Here is a 19,548-nt window from a genome sequence, read left to right as displayed (position 1 = left end):
AGAAGATTCCCCTCTCTTTTCGTTTTCGTCATGTGATTTATTTTATTTGTCGCATCATCATCGCATCATGCGCATCATCAACATTGCATCGGCATCTCCGTTGCCGCCCGTTTTCAAACTTGCATTCGTTAGTAGTTGCCGGTTCACGCCGTTGTCCGTTCTGAGCCCGACTGCACTTGCACGCGCCCGCGGCACCGTCGAAACCCTGTTTTTAAAGTGCGTTTAAAACTTTCTCTGATCGGGTTGAGATTTGACGCGCGGTCGCGATCAGTTATAGCTAGGCCGCCTGTCGAATTTCGTCGCGATCGGAGACCGTCTGGTACCCGAACGGTCGACCGTAGCGGCACCGTCTTCGGTTATTCGTCGGACGTCTGTCGGTGTTTTAAAAGTCGATGCCGCGCCGCACCACTTCCTCTCATCTTAGCCAACGCCACTCTACACACCTAACCCTATCCCGCTTCTCCGATCGGACCGCACGAACGCGTCCGGAGGGTCGAAAACCCCCCAGATACCCTGCACCCTAGCCCATTTCCCTATTTAAGCACCCCTCCCTGCCTATTTTGGGCACCCCCCTAATCCTCCTCAGGATCCGCGCCCTAACCCTAACCCTAACCGGCGCCGCCGCCACCCTTGGCTCCCGCTCGGGAGGAGCCCGACGGGATCGCCTCGTCCCCTCGCAGGCGCTAGATGGGCCCCGGCCCAGCTCTCCCCCAGGCCGGCTCGGTCTCGCCCCGGCCGCGTGGGCCGCAGCAGCGCCGCCTCGGCCCAGCAACACCGAAGGCCGGCGCCAGGCCGGCTCCCACGTGGGCAGCCTCCTCTACTGGCCTGTTGGCCCAAGGTGAGCACCCCTGCAAACCTATTCCTCGCCCATGCGTTGTTTAGTTTATTACGCCCTTGGTTTCGGCCCCTTAGATATTTAGTTTTATTTTTTCTTTTCGGTTTAGTAATTTTCAGGATTTAGCTAATTGTGTAAACCCCCGTAACTTTTAAACCGTAAGCCGGTTCGGGACGTGTTATATATCGTTTTGGGGTAGCTTCGCGAGTAGAACACGATTATCCAGCATGTATATTTGTTTAACGCCGTTTAGGGTGCCTAATGCTTGTTTTGCGTGCTGTTACAATAGGTTCCGATCCGTAGTTATTTTTCGCGCGTGTCCGGATTGTTCGTATGACGTAGGATAAATGTCCATGTTTTAGGGGCTATTTTCCTTGTATTTTAGAGTGGTCAAGTGTATTTTTGTGTGTAGAGATTGCCCGTTAGATTATTTTTCGTGTCTAGGTTTATTTCTCCCGTATTATTGTGTAGCGTTATTTTGTGTTGCAAACCCCACATATTATATATGTTCCCGGGGTAGAAAAATCCCATGGATTTTTCTGTGCAATTAGTTTTAGCTTTTGAGGAAGTTAGTCGCGAGATATTTTGCCGTGATGCCCTTTTGTTTAATTCGTAGGATTTAATCCGTGCGTCATTTGACGGAGTTGTCAACTAGAGAGTTGACCTTGGATGTTTTGCTTAGCCCCTGGTAATTTTAGTTGCAATAGAAATGCATGTTTAGGTGTTGTTTGACTGCCCTCAAGTTGCTTGAATAGTGCTGTTTTAGAGGAGCTGAAATATTTCTAAGTCTGGGATCTGTTATATTTTGTTGCTGTTTGGTTTTGCTTCTAGCTTGTGATCTGTACCTTTTTTGGAGTTGGTCCAATGGAGTTAGTTGTACCCCTTATATTTCTTTAGCATGCTGTTAAGTTTCATGCCATTTGGAGTCCTGTAGCTATAGGTTTTGCTGCTGTCAATATTGCCTCAGGCTGAAAACTGCACTTTGACGAGGTGTTAATTTCACTAAGTCTGAAATAGTGCGTGAGATGTCATTTTAGTGTCTTCTTTTCCTAGTGCTCCTTGCTGCCATGCTAGTAGTTGTTAGTTGTTTGTAGTAGTGCGTCTTGCCCTCTTTCATGCCATGCCTTGCTTGAGCTCATCGGAGTTGTGTAGCCGAAGTTGTGAGGCGTAGCTATGTGGCTGCTTTTGGCAGATTGTAGTGATTTCTTGTTTTGCTCGTAGTTTTTGAACCGTAGCTCCGTTGTGATCGAGTCCTGCATGAAACTTGCTTAGAATCTTGTGTAGATTCATTTTCTCTTGCTGGTTGTTTGTGTTGATGTGCTCGTAGCCGCCGTTGCACACATTTTGCATTCATGCCATCATATCTTGCGGTGCTTGTATCTTTTGAACCGTAGCTCCGTTGAAGATGTTCTTTACGTATAGGTTGCTTGCCTTGACGCGTAGAATCACGTGAACCTATTTGTTTTGCTGTTTAACAACTAATTAAAGGTGATAATTCAGATCTGGACATAATGGTTCAATAATATGTGAGGTCGTCTCGGAGATGCTATATGTCATTTCCGACCTCACTTAAAATGCCTAGATAGGTAGTTTAATTTCCGCTTCACCTCTTGCATGTTTGACAACATCAATATTGCCGTGTAGATAACCGGGAGTGAACTAAATAATTAACGTGGAGTTTCGTCAATATGCAACTCGTGCATATTGAACTTCACTTAATGTGTAGTGTTTGATTGTGTGAATTGTCATGCCGTGACTTGCATGTATTCAGTAGCTCATGCATCATATGTGGTGTGCATCGTGTGGTGAATATCGTGTGTTGATGCTTGTTCCCGGTTTCCCCGTCTCGATAGAGTTCCGCAAGCGTGTCGGATTGTGAGGACCCGTTCGACTACGTCGGTTCGTCTGCTTCACGGAGGCATTCTTCTTCCAAGCGGGATCTCAGGCAAGATGATCATTTCCCCAGATACCATTACTATCATTGCCATGCTAGTTATTTCGATGCTATCGATTATGTCTCGTTGCCTACCACATGTTAAATATCAGCCTCTCACCAATGCCATGAAACCTTCAACCTGTTCAACCTAGCAAACCACTGATTGGCTATGTTACTGCTTGCTTAACCCTGTTGATAGCGTTGCTAGTTGCAGGTGCAGTTGCTTCCATGTGAAAACATGGGTTCTTTGTTATATCACCATATTAAATGCTATTTAATTTAATGGACCTATATACTTGGTAAAAGGTGGAAGGCTCGGCCTTTCTAGCCTGGTGTTTTGTTCCACCTTTGCCCCCTTAGTTTCGGCTACCGGTGTTATGTTCCATAAATGAGCGCTCCTAACACGATCAGGGTTGTTATGGGGACCCCCTTGATAATTCGTTTTAGATTAAAGCTGGTCTGGCAAGGCCCAACTTTGGTACTACATTTGCCTAAACACCTAATAAAATTGCATAGGGACTTTCCGGACCCCGAGGATAATTTAATCAACCCCCGGGCCAGTGCTCCTCATGAGTGTTGGTCCCACCTGAGCGATGTCCGTCGCCCCTCTGGTCACCCGGAGGTTTAGCGATCCCGACGTCTAGCTCATCCGCCGTGTCCTGAGAACGAGGTACGCGACTCCTATCGGGATCGTCGACACGTCGGGCGGCCTTGCTGGATTAGTTTTACCTTTGACGAGATATCTTGTGCATCGGGATTCCGGTGATGCTTTGGGTAATCTCAGAGTTGAGGTTTTCCATTAGGGAATCCGACGAGATCGCGAGCTTCGTGATTGAGGATTTATATGCGGCTTGTGGTAATTTGTGATGGACTAGTTGGAGCACCCTTGCAGGGTTAAATCTTTCGGAAAGCCGTGCCCGCGGTTATGTGGCAACGTGGAAGCTTTGTTTAACACTGGTTCTAGATAACTTGAAGTTAACTTAATTAAAACATTCCAACTGTGTGCGTAACCGTGACTGTCTCTTTCGTGAGTTCCTTCTCCGATCGAGGACACGGTGGGGTTATGTCTGACGTAGGTAGGTGTTCAGGATCATTCTTTTGATCATCTGTAGTGACGTCCGTTATGCGTAGGTCTCCCCCCTCTTATTTCTTGTACCCGTAAGTTAGCCACCAAATATATGCTTAGTCGCTGCTGCAACCTCACCACTTAACCATACCTCACCCATTAAGCTTTGCTAGTCTTGATACCTTTGGAAATGAGATTGCTGAGTCCCCTGTGGCTCACAGATTACTACAACACCAGTTGCAGGTACAGGTAAATGTTACGTGATGCGAGCGCGTTGATTGTTCATTTGGAATTGCTTCTTCTTCTTCTTCTTCATCGATCTAGGATGGGTTCCAGGCCGGCAGCCTGGGATAGCAAGGATGGACGTCGTTCTTCTTTTGTCGTTTGTTTTCGTCCGTAGTTGGACCCTGCTCTTACTCTTGATGATTATGTAATGTATTGATGTGACTCTGAGGTAGCTTGTGGCGAGTGTAAGCCAATTCTATTATATACCTCTTCTTTTCAGTGCATGTACTTGTAACGATATCCATTCTTGCGACATGACGAGATGCGCTTCTATCCCTAACGAGGCCTTCGTGCCAAATTGAGGATAGGGCCGCATCTTGGGCGTGACAGAAAGATCTAGCTAGAACTAGTAGAGGGAAGGTGATGATTGAACTTACAGACGCCATCTAAACGATCGGGGAGGAGGCGCCTGGCACGTCAGAGAGGAGGAGGACCCATCATCGCAGTCAACCGGTCACCAGAGTTGTTGCGTTGCTTACCTCGTCGTCGAACTGGATCCTCGCCGGAGGAAAGCTCGAAAGAGGGAAAATGGTGGCGGGAGTTTTGCCGCCGCGGTCACCCTCGATATATAGGGCGACCGAATCGGCGGGTGGTGACTCAAATTCGTCCCATCGCTTTTTCAAAGATGCGCCATCACTCCCGCCATCTCCCTCTCCTGCGCGGCACGGCGCGACGTTCCCCTCTCCTGCATCGCTCGAGCCTGGCTCACAAAAAAGGTCGATTCGACCGTTTTTAGCGGGCCTGGCTAAGAGGTGCTTTAAGGTTCATGCAATGCGGGCCAAACAATGAATGCGGGCTATCAAACAGTCCATTTCATCCCGTGCGAGCCTGACTGGACCTAATGCAGGCAACCAAACACATCATTGATGCATGGGGTTGGATGTCGAAACAATAATACTACATCTACAAACAACTACGTGCAGGGTTACGTAACCTTCCTTCATCCATTCTCTCCGGCCCCTGAATTGCAGCGAGGGTGGGCCCCTCCTTCCCCCTACTTCCAATCACAGATTGTCAAATGACTAATTACGTACTCCCTCCCTTCATAAATATAAGACCTTTTAGAGCGGAAATGCATTTAGGCTCCCGGAAGCATATCCTTCCCGGGGCTCAAAAAAAAGTTCAAAATGAAAAAAAATCTTGACAAAATTTATTTGTGTACTTAGTCACATTCAAATGCTACCTGCAAATTTTGAGGCAAAAAGGTAAAACATTTTGGCTTGTGCAAAAAATGTCATCCCAAATTTGTTTTTTATCAACAAAACACCGTTGCTCCTTATTGCACGAAAATTATCATGCATGTTTGCGACACTAATACAATTATCTACAAAAACAATTAGATTTTTTCAAAAACATTTAGTATTGTTTTCGTTTTACTGTTCACCCAGGAGCATATGCTCCCGGGAGCCAAAACACCGTCTCATTTTTAGATATCACACTATGGAGTACATAGGAAACGAAATGAATAAATCTATATTCTAAAATGTATCTATATGCATCGTATGTAGCTTTTAATGAAATATCTAAATGGTCTTATATTTAGGTACGGAGGGAGTAAAACTGAACGTAAATTTGCGTATGTGTAGCATTGCTCATGTCGAAAGGTGTCCGGGCCACGCTTAACGCATGACGTTGGATGCCAAAAGGTGTCCGGACCGCGCGAACCATCCTGCACACTAGACCCGCTGAAAAAGTTCCCAAGGCTCCAATGTATAAGAGGCACCACAACATTCAGTTTACCGTAACCATCAGGGGGTTTGCTCCAAACGGCATCTGAACTATAGTAGGATAAACTACACTTTCAGCATGTTGCCCAATTCATGTACAGGCGTTTTACCTTATCAATACTGCAGTTTTCGCTTACACTTTATTTTCGCAACATCACGGCTGACAATGCTACAGCAAAGACAAAACCAAAGTATAATAATCTGATAAGAGTCACTACACAGGCCCCCTTTGCAAAGCCAACTCAAAGTCTGAAACAATGTTGTACAAGAATATACACAACTTTGTATGCACAGAAAAAAATGCCCAGCCTTCATCAGAGGAAGAATCCTCATGGACTTGTACAAAAGAAAAACAATGCCCAACTCGCAGAGCGAAGCCATGCGGTAAAAAATTGCTACGGGGCTCAGCGGAACGACCATTGTATCTCCTCGAGCGTTCTTCCCTTGGTTTCCGGCACCCAGAGGACGACGAACACGAGCGTGAAGGCGCTCACGAGCATGTACGACACAAATGTACCTGTTGAGATCATTGTGAAACAGAAATAACTTGAGTCATGTTCATGGCTCACAGTTTACTCTCTAGGGGAGGAAGAGGGGAAGCACAAAGAGCAAGTGTGAACCTCCAGCACTCCAGCTGAGCAGCAAGTTTGCCGTCATCGTAATCCCGAAGGAAGTCAGCCAGTTGGCGAGCGTCGCGAAGCTTCCCGCGAGACTCTTGATGCTCACGGGGAGGATCTGCAAACATAACAAGTCCAATTGTATGGTCATGTGAATGCTCCGGTAAAACGGCAAAACCATTTGATGTGCTATGGTGCTATATGCATGTGCAGGTTCACTATACCTCTGACATTATGACCCATGGAATGGCACCCATTCCGAAGGAGAAGGCGATTACATAGGCCTGAATGAAGTGTCAAGTTAGTAATTCAGGCACAACTAGCATATTTATGATGTAATTTTTCAGAACAAACAATATGACTGACGGATGAACATACCACAATAGCAAGCAAGGAGACCATGCTCAATATGTAATACATGTGAGAATCTTGTGAAACAGTGTCCTGGAACAAATAAACCATGATAATATAAGCAAATATTCAGCAGGCTGACCGAAGAGGCCCTGTAATTTATTGTATTTTATTTATATCAGAGATCTGTAATACAGAAACCTGAACATACCTTGATAAAAAATACGACGGCAACCGCAAGAAGGCTCAGGGTCATCCCGGCAGAAGAGATCTGAAATTTGAAGTAAGAGCTAAATTATAGTTGCAGAACACTACAGTAAAAAACTAGTTTCACAGGGAGGAGTGGGAGGTTACAATGAGTAGAATCCGTCGGCCAGCTCTGTCCAGTAACCAGGTTGTAACTAGAGTGGCAAGAACCTGATGAAAAATGCTGTCAGCAGCATAATGTTAACTACTAAGAGACAAGAAAAAAAATTCTGTCTAGTTACACACCTGAATACCTCCAAGTCCACATGTGGCCAAGTCACTGTTTGTAATACCTGAAGAGCTTTTCATGTTAAATCTAGCAGCGAAAATTGGCTATAACATAACACTGAAAAAACATTCTAACAAATTGTTCAACTTGCCTGCAGCTTTGAAGATGCTACTTGCATAGAACAGTATAGCATTGATTCCACTCAGCTGTTGCAGTACAAGCAGGCCAATTCCTAGCTGACAAGTTGTGCCACAATCACGATTATTACAAGAACCTATGAATTTTGTTGGAAAGTAATAGACAGGCAAATTAAGGAAGTTACAATGAGGGGCATGCGGAACTTCTTTTGGTTTAACTCCTGGAAACGGATGGCCGCCCTTTTGTTTGCTGATGTTACTGCTCTCTGCATATGTGCGCAAAACATTATAGCGAGTAAGCTGAAAGTACTTGAGAATATCTATTTGAAGTTATTCGGTCCAGAAGAAGAAATGCAGGTGCTTGCCTTTATATCATTCACTTCTGAGGTGATGTCAGTCTCAAATCCCCTCAAAACTTGAAGCGAGGTTTCGAAGTCCTCCATCTTGTTCATCTTTGCCTGGAGATTGATGCACAAAAGTGGTTAATAAGAAAGTTCAGAATGGTGCAGCACTTTGTCTGACAGGTTTCGGTATACAAACCAGCCATCTTGGAGATTCGGGAATGAAGAACAGACCAGGTATCAATATTGTGCATGGCAAGATTCCTGAAAGAACGGCATCCCAGATATTTCAATCAGAAATAGGTTGAGAAACTAGTAGATGCATGCACAAAGTGCTAGCAAAATCAGCATTGTTTACTGACTTTGCCAAAAAAAAGAAAACTTCGTTCAGTAACAAAGTAACTTTTCCTTCAAAAACTGAAATGAAATACGTATTTGCATAGGACATCTCAGGATTCTAAGTCATATTTGCCAACATGGCATTTACTGTTATTGAACTTGTGAACTGAAATGTCAGTCATTAAGTGAAAACTGACAGTAAAAAACCAAAGTTCAGTGTTGCGTCAGCTTTAAGTCATTTTACCTATCACTGCAAGCATCCTCCAAGGAACAAACATGCCGAGAATGTAGGCCAACACGATACCAATCGTTACCGACAACTGCGGAATGAACAATTCCATAATGAGCCCAACAAAAAAGAAAACAGGTATTGGCCTGACGAAAAGACAAGTTGCCTCCGAGGATAGGCCTACCTGGTTCACAGAGCCTAGAGCGCCTCTCATGTTCTGAGGAGAAATCTCTGCTATGTATACTGGCACCTGTTATGACATAGCTAACATATCAGTACTAAGTTTTGTAACTATTCCAAAATTCCTTCTAACAACAAATAAACATCATACTGAGGATGGTCCATTTTTTCACATACTACTGACATCCTATTGATCTTTTTTTCTGAATAACTTAACTAGATAGACATATCGAAACAAAGATCTTCAATGCACAAAAATAAGCCGGGACAAAGTGTTCTTATACTAACCGTGTAGGATATGACACCAACACCAAATCCTTCGAGCAATCGTCCCATATACAGAAAAGAGGTGTCCTTCAAAACGAACGCCGACAGGCGTCAGGTTCAGAAGCAGCAAGTGGTGAAACTAAGCCTTTGAAAACCAAGATTGTACTGTCATACTTTTGCGAAGGAGATGGCCAGCCAGCCGATGATGTTAGGAATAGCAGCAATCATCAGTGACTGTAAAATCAATGAGCAATCGTGTTAATCAAATGTAAAGAGAAGAGCACTAGTTCAGTTAGCTACTGAAACATTGCGAAGATACGCCCAAAATTCAGAAGTTTGACACATCAGCAATGCTCCACCCCCCACACATTTGGTTCACTTCAATTCCTTGATTACCATACCAATGATAGAACCCCATAAGGTCAAACTCCAGAGCAGCAGACTGTGCCAGCAAGGCAGCAATTTTGGCATCAATGGAAAGAAAACGATTAGCATTTGATCTGCAAAATTCCACCAACTTCGTCCAGCACAGCCGCACCATGTTTAATTTCAGTTACCCAACAGATTGCATTGCTATTGGCTAGATGGAACCATCAACCAACAAACCATTGACATTGACCCTTGTAAACTTTCAGGCCACAGGCAGCAGCAAACTGATCCATCTCGCAATGATATACTAAGTAGTATTACTGACAGCTAACAGCAACAACAGGCAAAAGAAAGAAAGAGAGAGAGAGGAAAAAACTCACCCCTTTGCGGCCAATGTGCTCGGCCATCTGGCCGCTGGCGATGGCGCCGACCATGGCGCCGACGTTGGACAGCGAGCCGAACACGGAGAACTGCAGCGCGCGCGCACAGACAGCGTCAGTTACCAAGACCCTGACGAGCCAGGCCGGCGGCCGGCGAGGGGGGCAATGAACGAACGGAGAACAAACGGCGGACCTCGGAGATGGAGAGGTTGAGGTCGCGGATGATGGCGTCCTGGGTGGGGGAGGAGAAGCCGCCGGTGAAGCCGAACTGGATGGGGCCGAGCGCGACGATCATGGTGCAGAGGAAGGCGGAGACGTGGGACTCCCGCATGATGGCCATGGAGGAGGTGCCCGCCGTGAGGCTGGACTGGCGCGACCCCATCCGGTACCAGCTCCCCGTGTTGACCAGCAGCGGCTGCTTCCGCGTGTCATGGTCGCTCCCGCTCTCGTACCCTCCCCCTCCGCCTCCGCCGGCCCTGCCGCTGCTGCCGCCGTTCATGGCGCCTCGCCCTCCTCCCTCTCTCTGCCTGTCGGTGGCGGCCTCGCCGGATGGATGAGGAAGAGGGAGAGATGGAGACGGAAGAAGAGGAGGAGGAAGACGATGCGACCCTGCGCTGCGCCTCCCGTTGAAATGGGGAAGAGGGGAGGGGCCCGTCCGTCCGTCCGGCTCGCCGGTCGTGCTCAGGGGCGGGCCCACTTGGCAGCCACTCGGTCGGGTCCTGGGGTCTGCTGAGCTGGACGGAGTGGTGGTGGGCCCAACTTGTTCTTATCTTGCGACATCTCGCTGTCTCGTGTGTATATTTTTCTGAGCAACTGCTCGTGGGGTCGATATATAATTTCTTTTGATTGATGGAAATCGTGGGTCGGTAGAAAAGTAGTAACTGTCAATCAATGCCCATTATTGCTTCCTAAAAAATGTTTTCCGATGGAGAGTAATATAAGAGTAATCTCTATTATTAAAGCACGATGTGCCGTCGTGATGGTTCAACCAGCGATGGTTTGACCTTCAAGCGATCCCACCTTCCACATAAAGAAAATCGACAAGCGATCCCACCTTCCACGTAAAGAAAATCGACAAGCGATCCCACCTCCCAGGTAAAGAAAATCGACTCCCAGCAATCCCACCTCCCACGTAAAGAAAATCGGCAAGCGATAAATCTGGTTCACAGGCCAAAAAGCAACCGCTGCCGCTTGTGACGGACGTCGGGCTCACTGAGATCGCCGCCGGCTGCCCCTCCCTCGAGAAGCTCGACATCACCGGCTGCCCGCTGGTCACCAACAAGGGCCTCGTCGCCGTCGCTCAGGGCTGCCCGGCTTTGAAGACGCTCACCATTGAATCATGCTGTGACGTTGCCAACCAAGGACTCAAGGCCATCGGAAGGTGCTCCAAGCTGCAGGCGGTGAACATCAAGAATTGTGCGTATGTTGGTGACCAGGGAGTGTCTGGTCTCATCTGCTCCGCGACAGCCTCGCTTGCCAAGGTCTGCCTTCAGGGTTTGAGCATCACTGATCCTTCTCTTGCTGTGATTGGGTACTACGGAAAGGCGATCACAAACCTCACCCTCACTCGCCTGTCATCGGTCGGCGAGAGGTTTTTTTGGGTGATGGCAAACGCCCTTGGCCTGCAGAAGCTCCGATGTATGAGCATCACCTCCTGCCCAGGAGTCACCGAGCTGGCACTTGTTTCCATTGCCAAGTTCTGCCCGAGCTTGAAGCAGCTTTACCTCAGGAAGTGCAGCCAAATCTCGGATGGTCTTCTCAAGGATTTCACAGAAGCATCCAAGGTTTTGGAGAATTCGCAGATTGAGGAATGCAACAGGGTTACTCTCACGGGCATCCTTTCTTTCCTCCTGAACTGCAGCCCAAAGTTCAAGGCTCTCTCTTTGGTTAAGTGTACTGGTATCAAGGACATTCGGATCACAGTTTCGTATTGTCCATCAAGTTGATGGTGCTCCAGACATCTCAAGCTGTCCAGCTCAGTGGTACCATGTAATTTCTGGAGGCAACAGAGAGCTCATATCGGGTATGCAATCTGATAAATAGTTCCCAGAGCTTGGTAGACATCTTCCATGAGCATTGAAAGGAAAAGACTCATCCCGCAAAAAACTCTGCATTAAACCATGTTTCATGAGAACATCTAATACCTTTTTGGGTCATTGTTTTCCTTCATTTATATGTTCATGTATTTAATTTTCTGCTGCAGGTGCAACGGAACTTACTTATGCTCCAGAGCCATTTGATGTTGGCCAATTGTTTTATCTGCAGAAATAATTTTGAAAGCAGATAAAGTTACGGTTCAGACAGACTGCCCTATAAATCCTGGTTAGGCATTTCCCCACTTCTCTTTTAACATCTGTTATCTGCCGAATTATGGGGGAAATAACTGATGTTGGACATATTTATATCTTCGAGAAAATAACTCTGTTGCTTTCTTTGTGCAATATCAAGCATTAGCAACTTCCACACATCCCAGACCTGATATTTATAATTCCAACTTGGCCAGTCATCCTCTTCCTACATTTGAGCCTCACACTGATTTTCTTCTTTTGGTAGACCTTAATAACACTAACATCTATTTTTACCTGACAAGGCATAGGCACCATTTGATTTGTGTTGTGGTATTATATGAATTAGCCTCATGCTACAATTTGCCAATGGACCTGCTTGTTTAAGTGCATGTTTTGTCACACTTTCTTATAACAGTAAGACATCGGTATTGGGTACAAGCAAGTGTAATGGCTGACTCTGTTGTGTACTTTGAACAGCTTCAGGACTGGAGCATTATGTGGAGTCGCTAATGAAAAGGGCAGATATTGAGTTCAATGTATGTATGCATCTTCTTTGCCTACAGGCTACCAGTAATTCAGTATAAAACTTCTTCAGACACTTTACCGTTGATGATTTTACTGCATTAACATTGGACCAGCTGTAAACTGCACAATCTTGTTATTTTGTGGTAGGAAATCCGTGCTCTTCGGTTACTGGATATAATTAATCGAGGCTTGCATATGTGCTGCTTTGTAGGTGGTCATCACCCAAATGAATGGGAATGACTATGCATCAAAATCCGTCCATGTATTTCATATTGGAAAGCTGAGAGTGAAGCTTCGGAAAGGAAGGTCTACAAAAGCATGGGAGTCATATTCCACCACGATGAAGGTAAAGTGAAATCACGTTCATAGCACTTATCTTGCACATCTGAGCCTAGAGGGCTGCAGTAAGATAACTGATGCAAGCCTGTTTGCCATTTCCGAGAGTTGCCCTGAGCTCGCCGAGCTTGATCTTTCAAACTGCATAGTCAGCGACTATGGTGTTACGGTGTTGGCATCCGCGGAGCGGCTCAAGCTCCGCCTCCTCTCACTGTCCGGCTGTCTCAAGGTCACACCTAAGAGCGTTCCATTCCTGGGAAGCATGCCTGCATCGTTGGAGGGCCTCAATCTAATAAGTGGAAAACAATTCGTTTTTTCCCTTAAATCGACGCCGCTAGCTTCTGGTTCATCAACCGGTATTGCCATTTGACTACAACAAGGGCACTAGCTAGTCTATTGGCTACGCCCTATCAATCCCGTCCGGGAGACCTGGGTTTCACCCAAGGTACTCCCCATTTCTTCAAGCCTTTTATCAAACCTCAAATATTTTACAGATTAAAGTATTTTTTAAAATATTCATATCTTTCAAACCTCAATTTCAAATTTAACATGTTATTTTTTTCACAAAGTCCATCTCGCAAAATTGTCGCTTAATTGTCACCTTAACCCATTGTCAAATATCACCTATAAGTGATAAAAAATATTCATGATTTTAAATATGTTCAGGATTTTTAGAAAATGTTATGATTTCTAAATTGTTCATGATTTCACGAAATTAAGAGTGATAGTGTATCTCAGTGATGCAGTAAAATATGGTCATCTCCATTGGGAATTAGGAAAAAAATCCGTTGCAACGCACGGGCCTTTTGCTAGTAATGTATAAATGTTAATAGTCTAAGAGCATCTGTAGCAGACCCCGTAAAAGAGCCGAAATCACAAAATTTCAGTGAGTTTACGGGTTCGGTCCATTTTAATGGCCAGAACAGACCACGCATCGCGCATCCGGCCGGTAATTTTTTTTATCATGGTTCGGAAAAAGAACCCCCCAACCGGCATACTTCCTCCGTCCGAGTTTACAAGTCCGGCACATATATCTAGGTCGTCAATTTGACAAACTTAATGAGAGGCATATATAACAAAAAATATATCATTACAACTTTAAATGTTCTATTTTCTAATGATATAATTTTTATGTTAAAAAATATATTTTATATAAGTCAAATTGATGATCTAGGTATACGTGCATGCCTTCTAAATTGTGACGTAGGAAGTATATGCGGTTTCACCGCTCGGATACGGGTCAAACCCTATCCTCCGTCGTGATTCATCTTCCAGTCCGCCCTAATTTCTCGTCGTCGACGAGACAAAAAAAACCATAGCGGGACAGCCACGAAAATGAAGGGGATGACGCCGAGCGCCACCGTCGCGCCTCCGACGCCGCACGCAAGCGGGGATCATGGAGATGGTTGAACTACAGCCGTCGGCTGCCGCTGGCTTTAGAACGCCGCAAGCTCGAGGAGTACGAGCACGAGCTCGCGGCCCGACGCCTCGGCTCCTCCGGCTCCTCTACCGCTGGGAGTTCGTCCACGGGCGCCTCGCCCACGTGGACCATCACTCCGGTGAATAGAAGGCCAGAGGAGCTCGGGCCGCTCGTCGTCAAGCTCGAGGACGACAATGTCCCGCTGCTTGGAGGGGTCGTCGGCCCCGAGGACTACCCCCAAGCAGATCTTCCTCGAGCAAGGGGTCGCAGCGTCGCACGCGAGCGCGTCCAAGGAGGCGGACATGCGCATCATGAAGGCCCAGCAGAACAAGATCTGGATCGACCTCGACTCCGATGATGACTGAGCTCCTCCGAATCCTACGCCACATCGTCGCCGCCACTCCCGTCATTTTTGGTAGCCTAGGCTCGGGTACGCTGCACGGCCCGCGGTCCCCCTACCTAGTAGTATGAAGAACTGATGTAGGTTGCTGATGAAGAATAATGTAGTTTGATGAAGAACCATGATGTAGTTTCACCCGCGAACGTTTTTTTAAATTTTACAGTTGCATATACGGGGTCTGACCTTTGGCACACGAAATGGTCCCGCAAAATTGTTCCGCAACGACCTATAAACGCATTTTGCGGGTCACTCTTTTATGGGATCTGCTAGAGATGCTCTAAGGAGCTTTGCTACACTTACATGAATTTTCTACTTTCTGCGAAAACTTACGTGCATGCTGGTGTGGCCTTGCTTAATTGGCTGGCACGCCTCCCCATCCTAAAAATCAGGGGCAAGTGGTTAGGATTAAAAGGAAGGAAATTATATTTTTATGTAAGATTACGTAGCAATTTACATAGGTGTAGCATTATTGATAGTCTAAGTTACTACCTTCAGAGTAGATGGTAACATAGGGATAGCAACATTGAGCCTTTTATTTATTAGTTTATAAACTCATCTTGTCTTATTATGTGTTATGTTACTCATAGTATGAGTAGCTAGCTAAGTTACTCAATTGCTTTATCTTTATATTAATTAATTGTCACGTCATATTTTTTGCGTTAGGTGGCATCTTTGTTACTTTCTATGTTATTTTCATTGTGGATAGTGTAACAGTGAAGAATAACTTACAATAGTAACATACACATTATCCTAAACTATGTTACTACTCTCTTCGTTTTTGTTTAGTCCACATTTTAGAGTTGACTGAAGTCAAGCTTCGTAAACCTTTGACCAAATCCATAGAAAAGAATATAAATACTTACCACAACTAATTCGTATTATCTGAAAGTACATTCAATAATGAATCTAACGATACTGATTTTTTATTGTATATGTTAATATTTTTATCTATAAATTTTGTCAAAGTTTACAAAGCTTGACTTTGACCAAAGCTAATATACAGAGTAAATAAAGACAACGGAAGTATCTTAATAGTGGGTAGTAACATATGTGTAGTGTCATGTAAAGCTTTAGTTATTAGGTTATAGACTCATTTTGGCTTAGGTATTTGTGAACTAAGTTACTCAATTTACGTCTCTCCTCATGAACTCATTTTCACATAGGCAAATTTGATGAGTTGGACCAGATGTTACTTTTGAAGTTACTCTCACAGTGGCTGGTCTAAGTAGCACAAATACTTTTGTAGTAATATGTTTATGTCTTCTACAAAAAAAATATGGTACATGATTTGCATACTCTCAAAAACAAACATAGCACAAACACTTACAAAAGCACTTATACAAATTTTGAAAAATGCATTTAAGTTCTTATTGTGTCAAAGCTTTTTTTCCTCCTGCATTCATCAGCAATGCATAGGGAGCAAAGTTGGTTGTTGCTTTTGAGTCTCCGCCTCAACAAAGCAAACTTATGCATATCAAAATGTAGATTGGTTGAGAGACAATGATTTTTTTTCTTGTGTCAAATCTCTCCTAGTTAAAAAAAATATGTATTTCCCTCTTACATTACTTTCCTCTGACCTTAAATAAACAGGTCTAGTTGTCCAACATTTCATTGGCTTATCAAATAAAACCATATAATTTAATCAGAAAATATGATTTAATTGAATCCTGTCTACCATTGGATGGTTATCAAATACCGAAATCCAAAGCCCATGAGGGCTCAAGTCCCATGCTTGACATTGTCTTTTGATGATGTGCGTTCTATGAAGGGAAACGTTTATTATGAAGCCGTATGTGGTGACTCCATCAATCTCAGATGATATGTCAACTCGGTCATCCGGAGATGCTTACAGTGATACGGTGTGCGTGTGTGTGTTCATAGAAATGAATGCATGTGTGCATATATGAACATCTGCCTACACTAGTAGGAAAAACCTTATAGGTAGGACCCTAGGAAAAACCTTATAGGTAGGACCCTAGTAGTACTGCTGGAATATGGCACGCGCTGCTGCTACTTAGCAGTAGCAATGGATCTGACAAGCGTCACTAGTCATGGCCTTAATAGTAGCGCTTGATACGTAAACAACGGTACTGCTAAACGTGGCCCAACCAGCCCACCGACGGTACCAGTAGTAGCAGCACGCGCTTGGGAAAAGCGCTACTGCTAAGTAGAATCGCAGTAGTGCTCTTGGGGAATCAGTGCTACTAGTACGCGTGCTCCTGTGTTGACTCCCAAATCACCTAACTCTCCCTCCACTCCTTCCCTCCCCCCTCTCCCGCGTGCGCTCCTGTGTCCCCGCCGCCACCCGCCAGAGCCCTCCCTGCCCGTCCCTGCGCGCGCCTTCAACCCCCCTCCCTTGCCGCTCCGGTAAGCCCTCCGCCCCCTCCTCCCCATGCCTCTATCCCTTGCGTCGGACGCCCCCGCCCCCTCCTCCCCATACCTTTATCCCTTGCGTAGGACACCCCCGCCCCCTCCTCCCCATGTTGTGGTGTAGTTAGAGATCAGGAGAATAAGAGGAGGAGAAGAAGAAGAAGAGGAGAAGAAAATGAAGAAGAAGAGGAGGAGAAGTAGAAGAAGAGGAGGAGGAGAAGAAGAAGAGGAGAAGAAAAGGAAGAAGAGGAGAATAAAAGGAAGAAGAAGAGGAGGAGAAGAAGGAAAATATTTATAATTTTTTATTTTATTTTTTTGTCATTTAATTTCTATTTTTATTAGGTTAGTGCTAGATTATTAGGGTTAGTAATATTTAGAATTGGGTTAGGGTTAGAAGAAGAAGAACAATGAACAAAAAAAAGAAAATAAGAATAGGAAGAAGGAAAATAAGAAGAGGAGGAGAAGAAAAGAAGGAGAATAAGAAGAGGAGGATAAGAGAAGAAGAGGAAAAATAGAAGAAGAGGAGAAGTAGAAGAAGAGGAGAAGTAGAAGAAAAAGGGGATAAGAAGAAGCGGAGAAGAAAAGAAGAAGAAGAAGAAGAAGAAGAAGAAGAAGAAGAAGAAGAAGAAGAAGAAGAAGAAGAAAAAGAAGAAGAAGAAGAAGAAGAAGAAGAAGAAGAAGAAGAAGAAGAAGAAGAACAAGAAGAAGAACAAGAAGAAGAAGAAGAAGAAGAGGAGGAGGAGAAGAGAAAGAGGAGAACAAGAAAATAAGAATATGAAAAAGGAAAATGAGAAGAGGAGGAGAAGAAAAGAAGAAGAAGAAGAAGAAGGAGAATAAGAAGAGGAGGAGAGGAGAAGAATAAGAAAAATAGAAGAAGAGGAGAAGTAGAAGAAGAGGAGAAGTAGAAGAAAAAGAGGAGGAGGAGGAGAAGAAGAAGAAGAAGAAGAAGAAGAAGAGGAAGAAGAAGAGGAGGAGAAGAAGAAATAGGTTAGCTAGTTTATTACTTTAAATCTGTTTTTTTGTCATTTGATTGCTATTGGTACTAATTTTGCTTGCTAAATTTGTGTTAATTCATCACATATTGTTTTCTGTTAATTAAGTACTCCGTTCAGTAATGTTAGTCGTTTCTGCCATGGTCACGCGAATTAAAAATATCCTCAGTTTTGCCGGAATGTGCAAGTGGCCTATGTTTTGCCGGAATGTTGTTTCATTTCTGTTTCGGCAAATTTCAGGTGCCCCATATGTCCACTTTTTAGCAAAGGCCATGTCAAAAATTTCTGTGAATTTCGGCATGACTTGTGCTAGAAACTATGACATATTGAGTGCGGGAATTGCCGAAAAGGGGAATGAATCAACAATCCGACCAAATATAGTCCCCCTTTTATTATTCATGCTTCTCTTTATATATAGATGTTCAATTCTTTAGATATAGTGTCACGGTTGTTGTTTACGCATTTACAAACATGTTTCACAGATTATAATTTAAATTACCATATTAAAACAGGAAATGTTTCACGATGATTATTGGGAGTATGAATATTGCGACGACTATCGGGGTTTGTGTAACGGGCCTCACTTGCAAGACAACATGTTCTTCATCATCAAGCTTGACGAGACCTTCGAAGTTTCTATGGTACGCAACGATGACAAGTGTTTTTTCGTAATTAAGCATGCATGACTTTTGTCTCTTTGCTTCAACGTGTAATTTCTGTTTTATACAATTCGATTAGTTCCTCCCTTGCCATGCAAGAATATATATGTGTTGGAGAGGCTCGGTTTCGAAGACCACGAGGGTATGGAGACGAGGAGAGCTAACCTGAGGATTATACATGGTCACACATTTCTGATCAAAATAATGAATTCAATTTTTAACACAGAAATAGGGTGCCCACATTGGGAAGATCTTTGTAAGGCATATGGATTTCAGGAGGGTATGAAAATAACCTTCGATCTTCATCCTGAAGATAATATGCCAGGCAACATCGACATTTGGATGGGTGTCAATATGCTTCCTTGTTGGTGTTACAGAAATTGGTTGACACGACACACTACACGTATGGATCACATCTAACTTGGGAGGAGAAGGATGTTCTTCTCTACCTTCTTGTTGGTGTCCTCGTTGGTAGGGATAACTTCCCGTATAATTTGGGAATTGGCCCAAATTATACATTTTACATGCCACTAGTGCATAGGTTGAGGACGGATGACATTCATCGAAATATTTTGATAAGAGTTTCCTAATTAAGTACCCTCTACTATTGCATAAATGATGTTGATTACATTGCTAATTAGGTTATTATTATGTTCTTCAACAACAACTGTAAAATGATGTAGTGTCTCTCTTGATGCACCCAGAAGATCATATGAAAATTATAAGCCCGCTGAGGGCTGAGTTCGATGCTCCATACTCGACTGACCACAAATCAAAAAGGCTCCAAATTCAAGCATGTAGAGAAATAAAGAAGGATCACAAGCCACAAGTTGAAGACCGTTGGATCTCTGTGCTTCATCACGAAGATATAGGTGTTATTCTGTTTTATGACATTATACCTAGGAACGAGGACTAGGTCTTATGAGAGACAAGTTGTTCTGGTTTATATTAACTTGGCATGATCGATTAGGATGCATGCATATGATGACTATTATGATGTTTTTTTGTTTTATGAGATTTTAAC

General features: G+C 44.3%; 1 protein-coding gene and 1 pseudogene across 1 annotated transcript; one reads left to right on the top strand and one right to left on the bottom strand.

The window, feature by feature from the left end:
* Positions 1-5,953: 5,953 nt before the first annotated feature.
* On the bottom strand, positions 5,954-10,182 carry LOC123450848 (sugar transporter ERD6-like 4). Its single transcript, XM_045127912.1, has 17 exons — positions 9,728-10,182; positions 9,535-9,624; positions 8,960-9,019; positions 8,807-8,872; positions 8,523-8,588; positions 8,354-8,429; positions 7,970-8,034; positions 7,795-7,887; positions 7,615-7,695; positions 7,444-7,528; positions 7,310-7,356; positions 7,172-7,234; positions 7,029-7,088; positions 6,845-6,910; positions 6,691-6,750; positions 6,470-6,584; positions 5,954-6,366 (listed from the first exon to the last, which is right to left on the bottom strand). Exons 1-17 carry the CDS (start codon positions 10,031-10,033, stop codon positions 6,254-6,256), a joined length of 1,512 nt encoding a protein of 503 aa, XP_044983847.1. The 5' UTR covers positions 10,034-10,182; the 3' UTR covers positions 5,954-6,253.
* A 331-nt stretch (positions 10,183-10,513) lies between these two features.
* LOC123402404 lies at positions 10,514-19,317 on the top strand (annotated as a pseudogene).
* The last annotated feature ends 231 nt before the right edge of the window (positions 19,318-19,548 follow it).

Source organism: Hordeum vulgare, chromosome 1H (assembly GCF_904849725.1).
Source record: "Hordeum vulgare subsp. vulgare chromosome 1H, MorexV3_pseudomolecules_assembly, whole genome shotgun sequence".
Classification (NCBI taxonomy): Eukaryota; Viridiplantae; Streptophyta; class Magnoliopsida; order Poales; family Poaceae; genus Hordeum; species Hordeum vulgare.
This window is presented reverse-complemented; position numbering and strand designations above follow the sequence as displayed.

Bases quoted from the DNA above. Each gene is read 5' to 3' on its own strand.
- LOC123450848 (XM_045127912.1), bottom strand. From the start codon at position 10,033: ATGAACGGCGGCAGCAGCGGCAGGGCCGGCGGAGGCGGAGGGGGAGGG. The intron at 8,873-8,959 runs GTATGACAGTAC...TTCGTTTTGAAG, and splicing joins TGGCCATCTCCTTCGCAAAA to GACACCTCTTTTCTGTATAT. The intron at 7,888-7,969 runs GTTTGTATACCG...ATCAATCTCCAG, and splicing joins CCGAATCTCCAAGATGGCTG to GCAAAGATGAACAAGATGGA.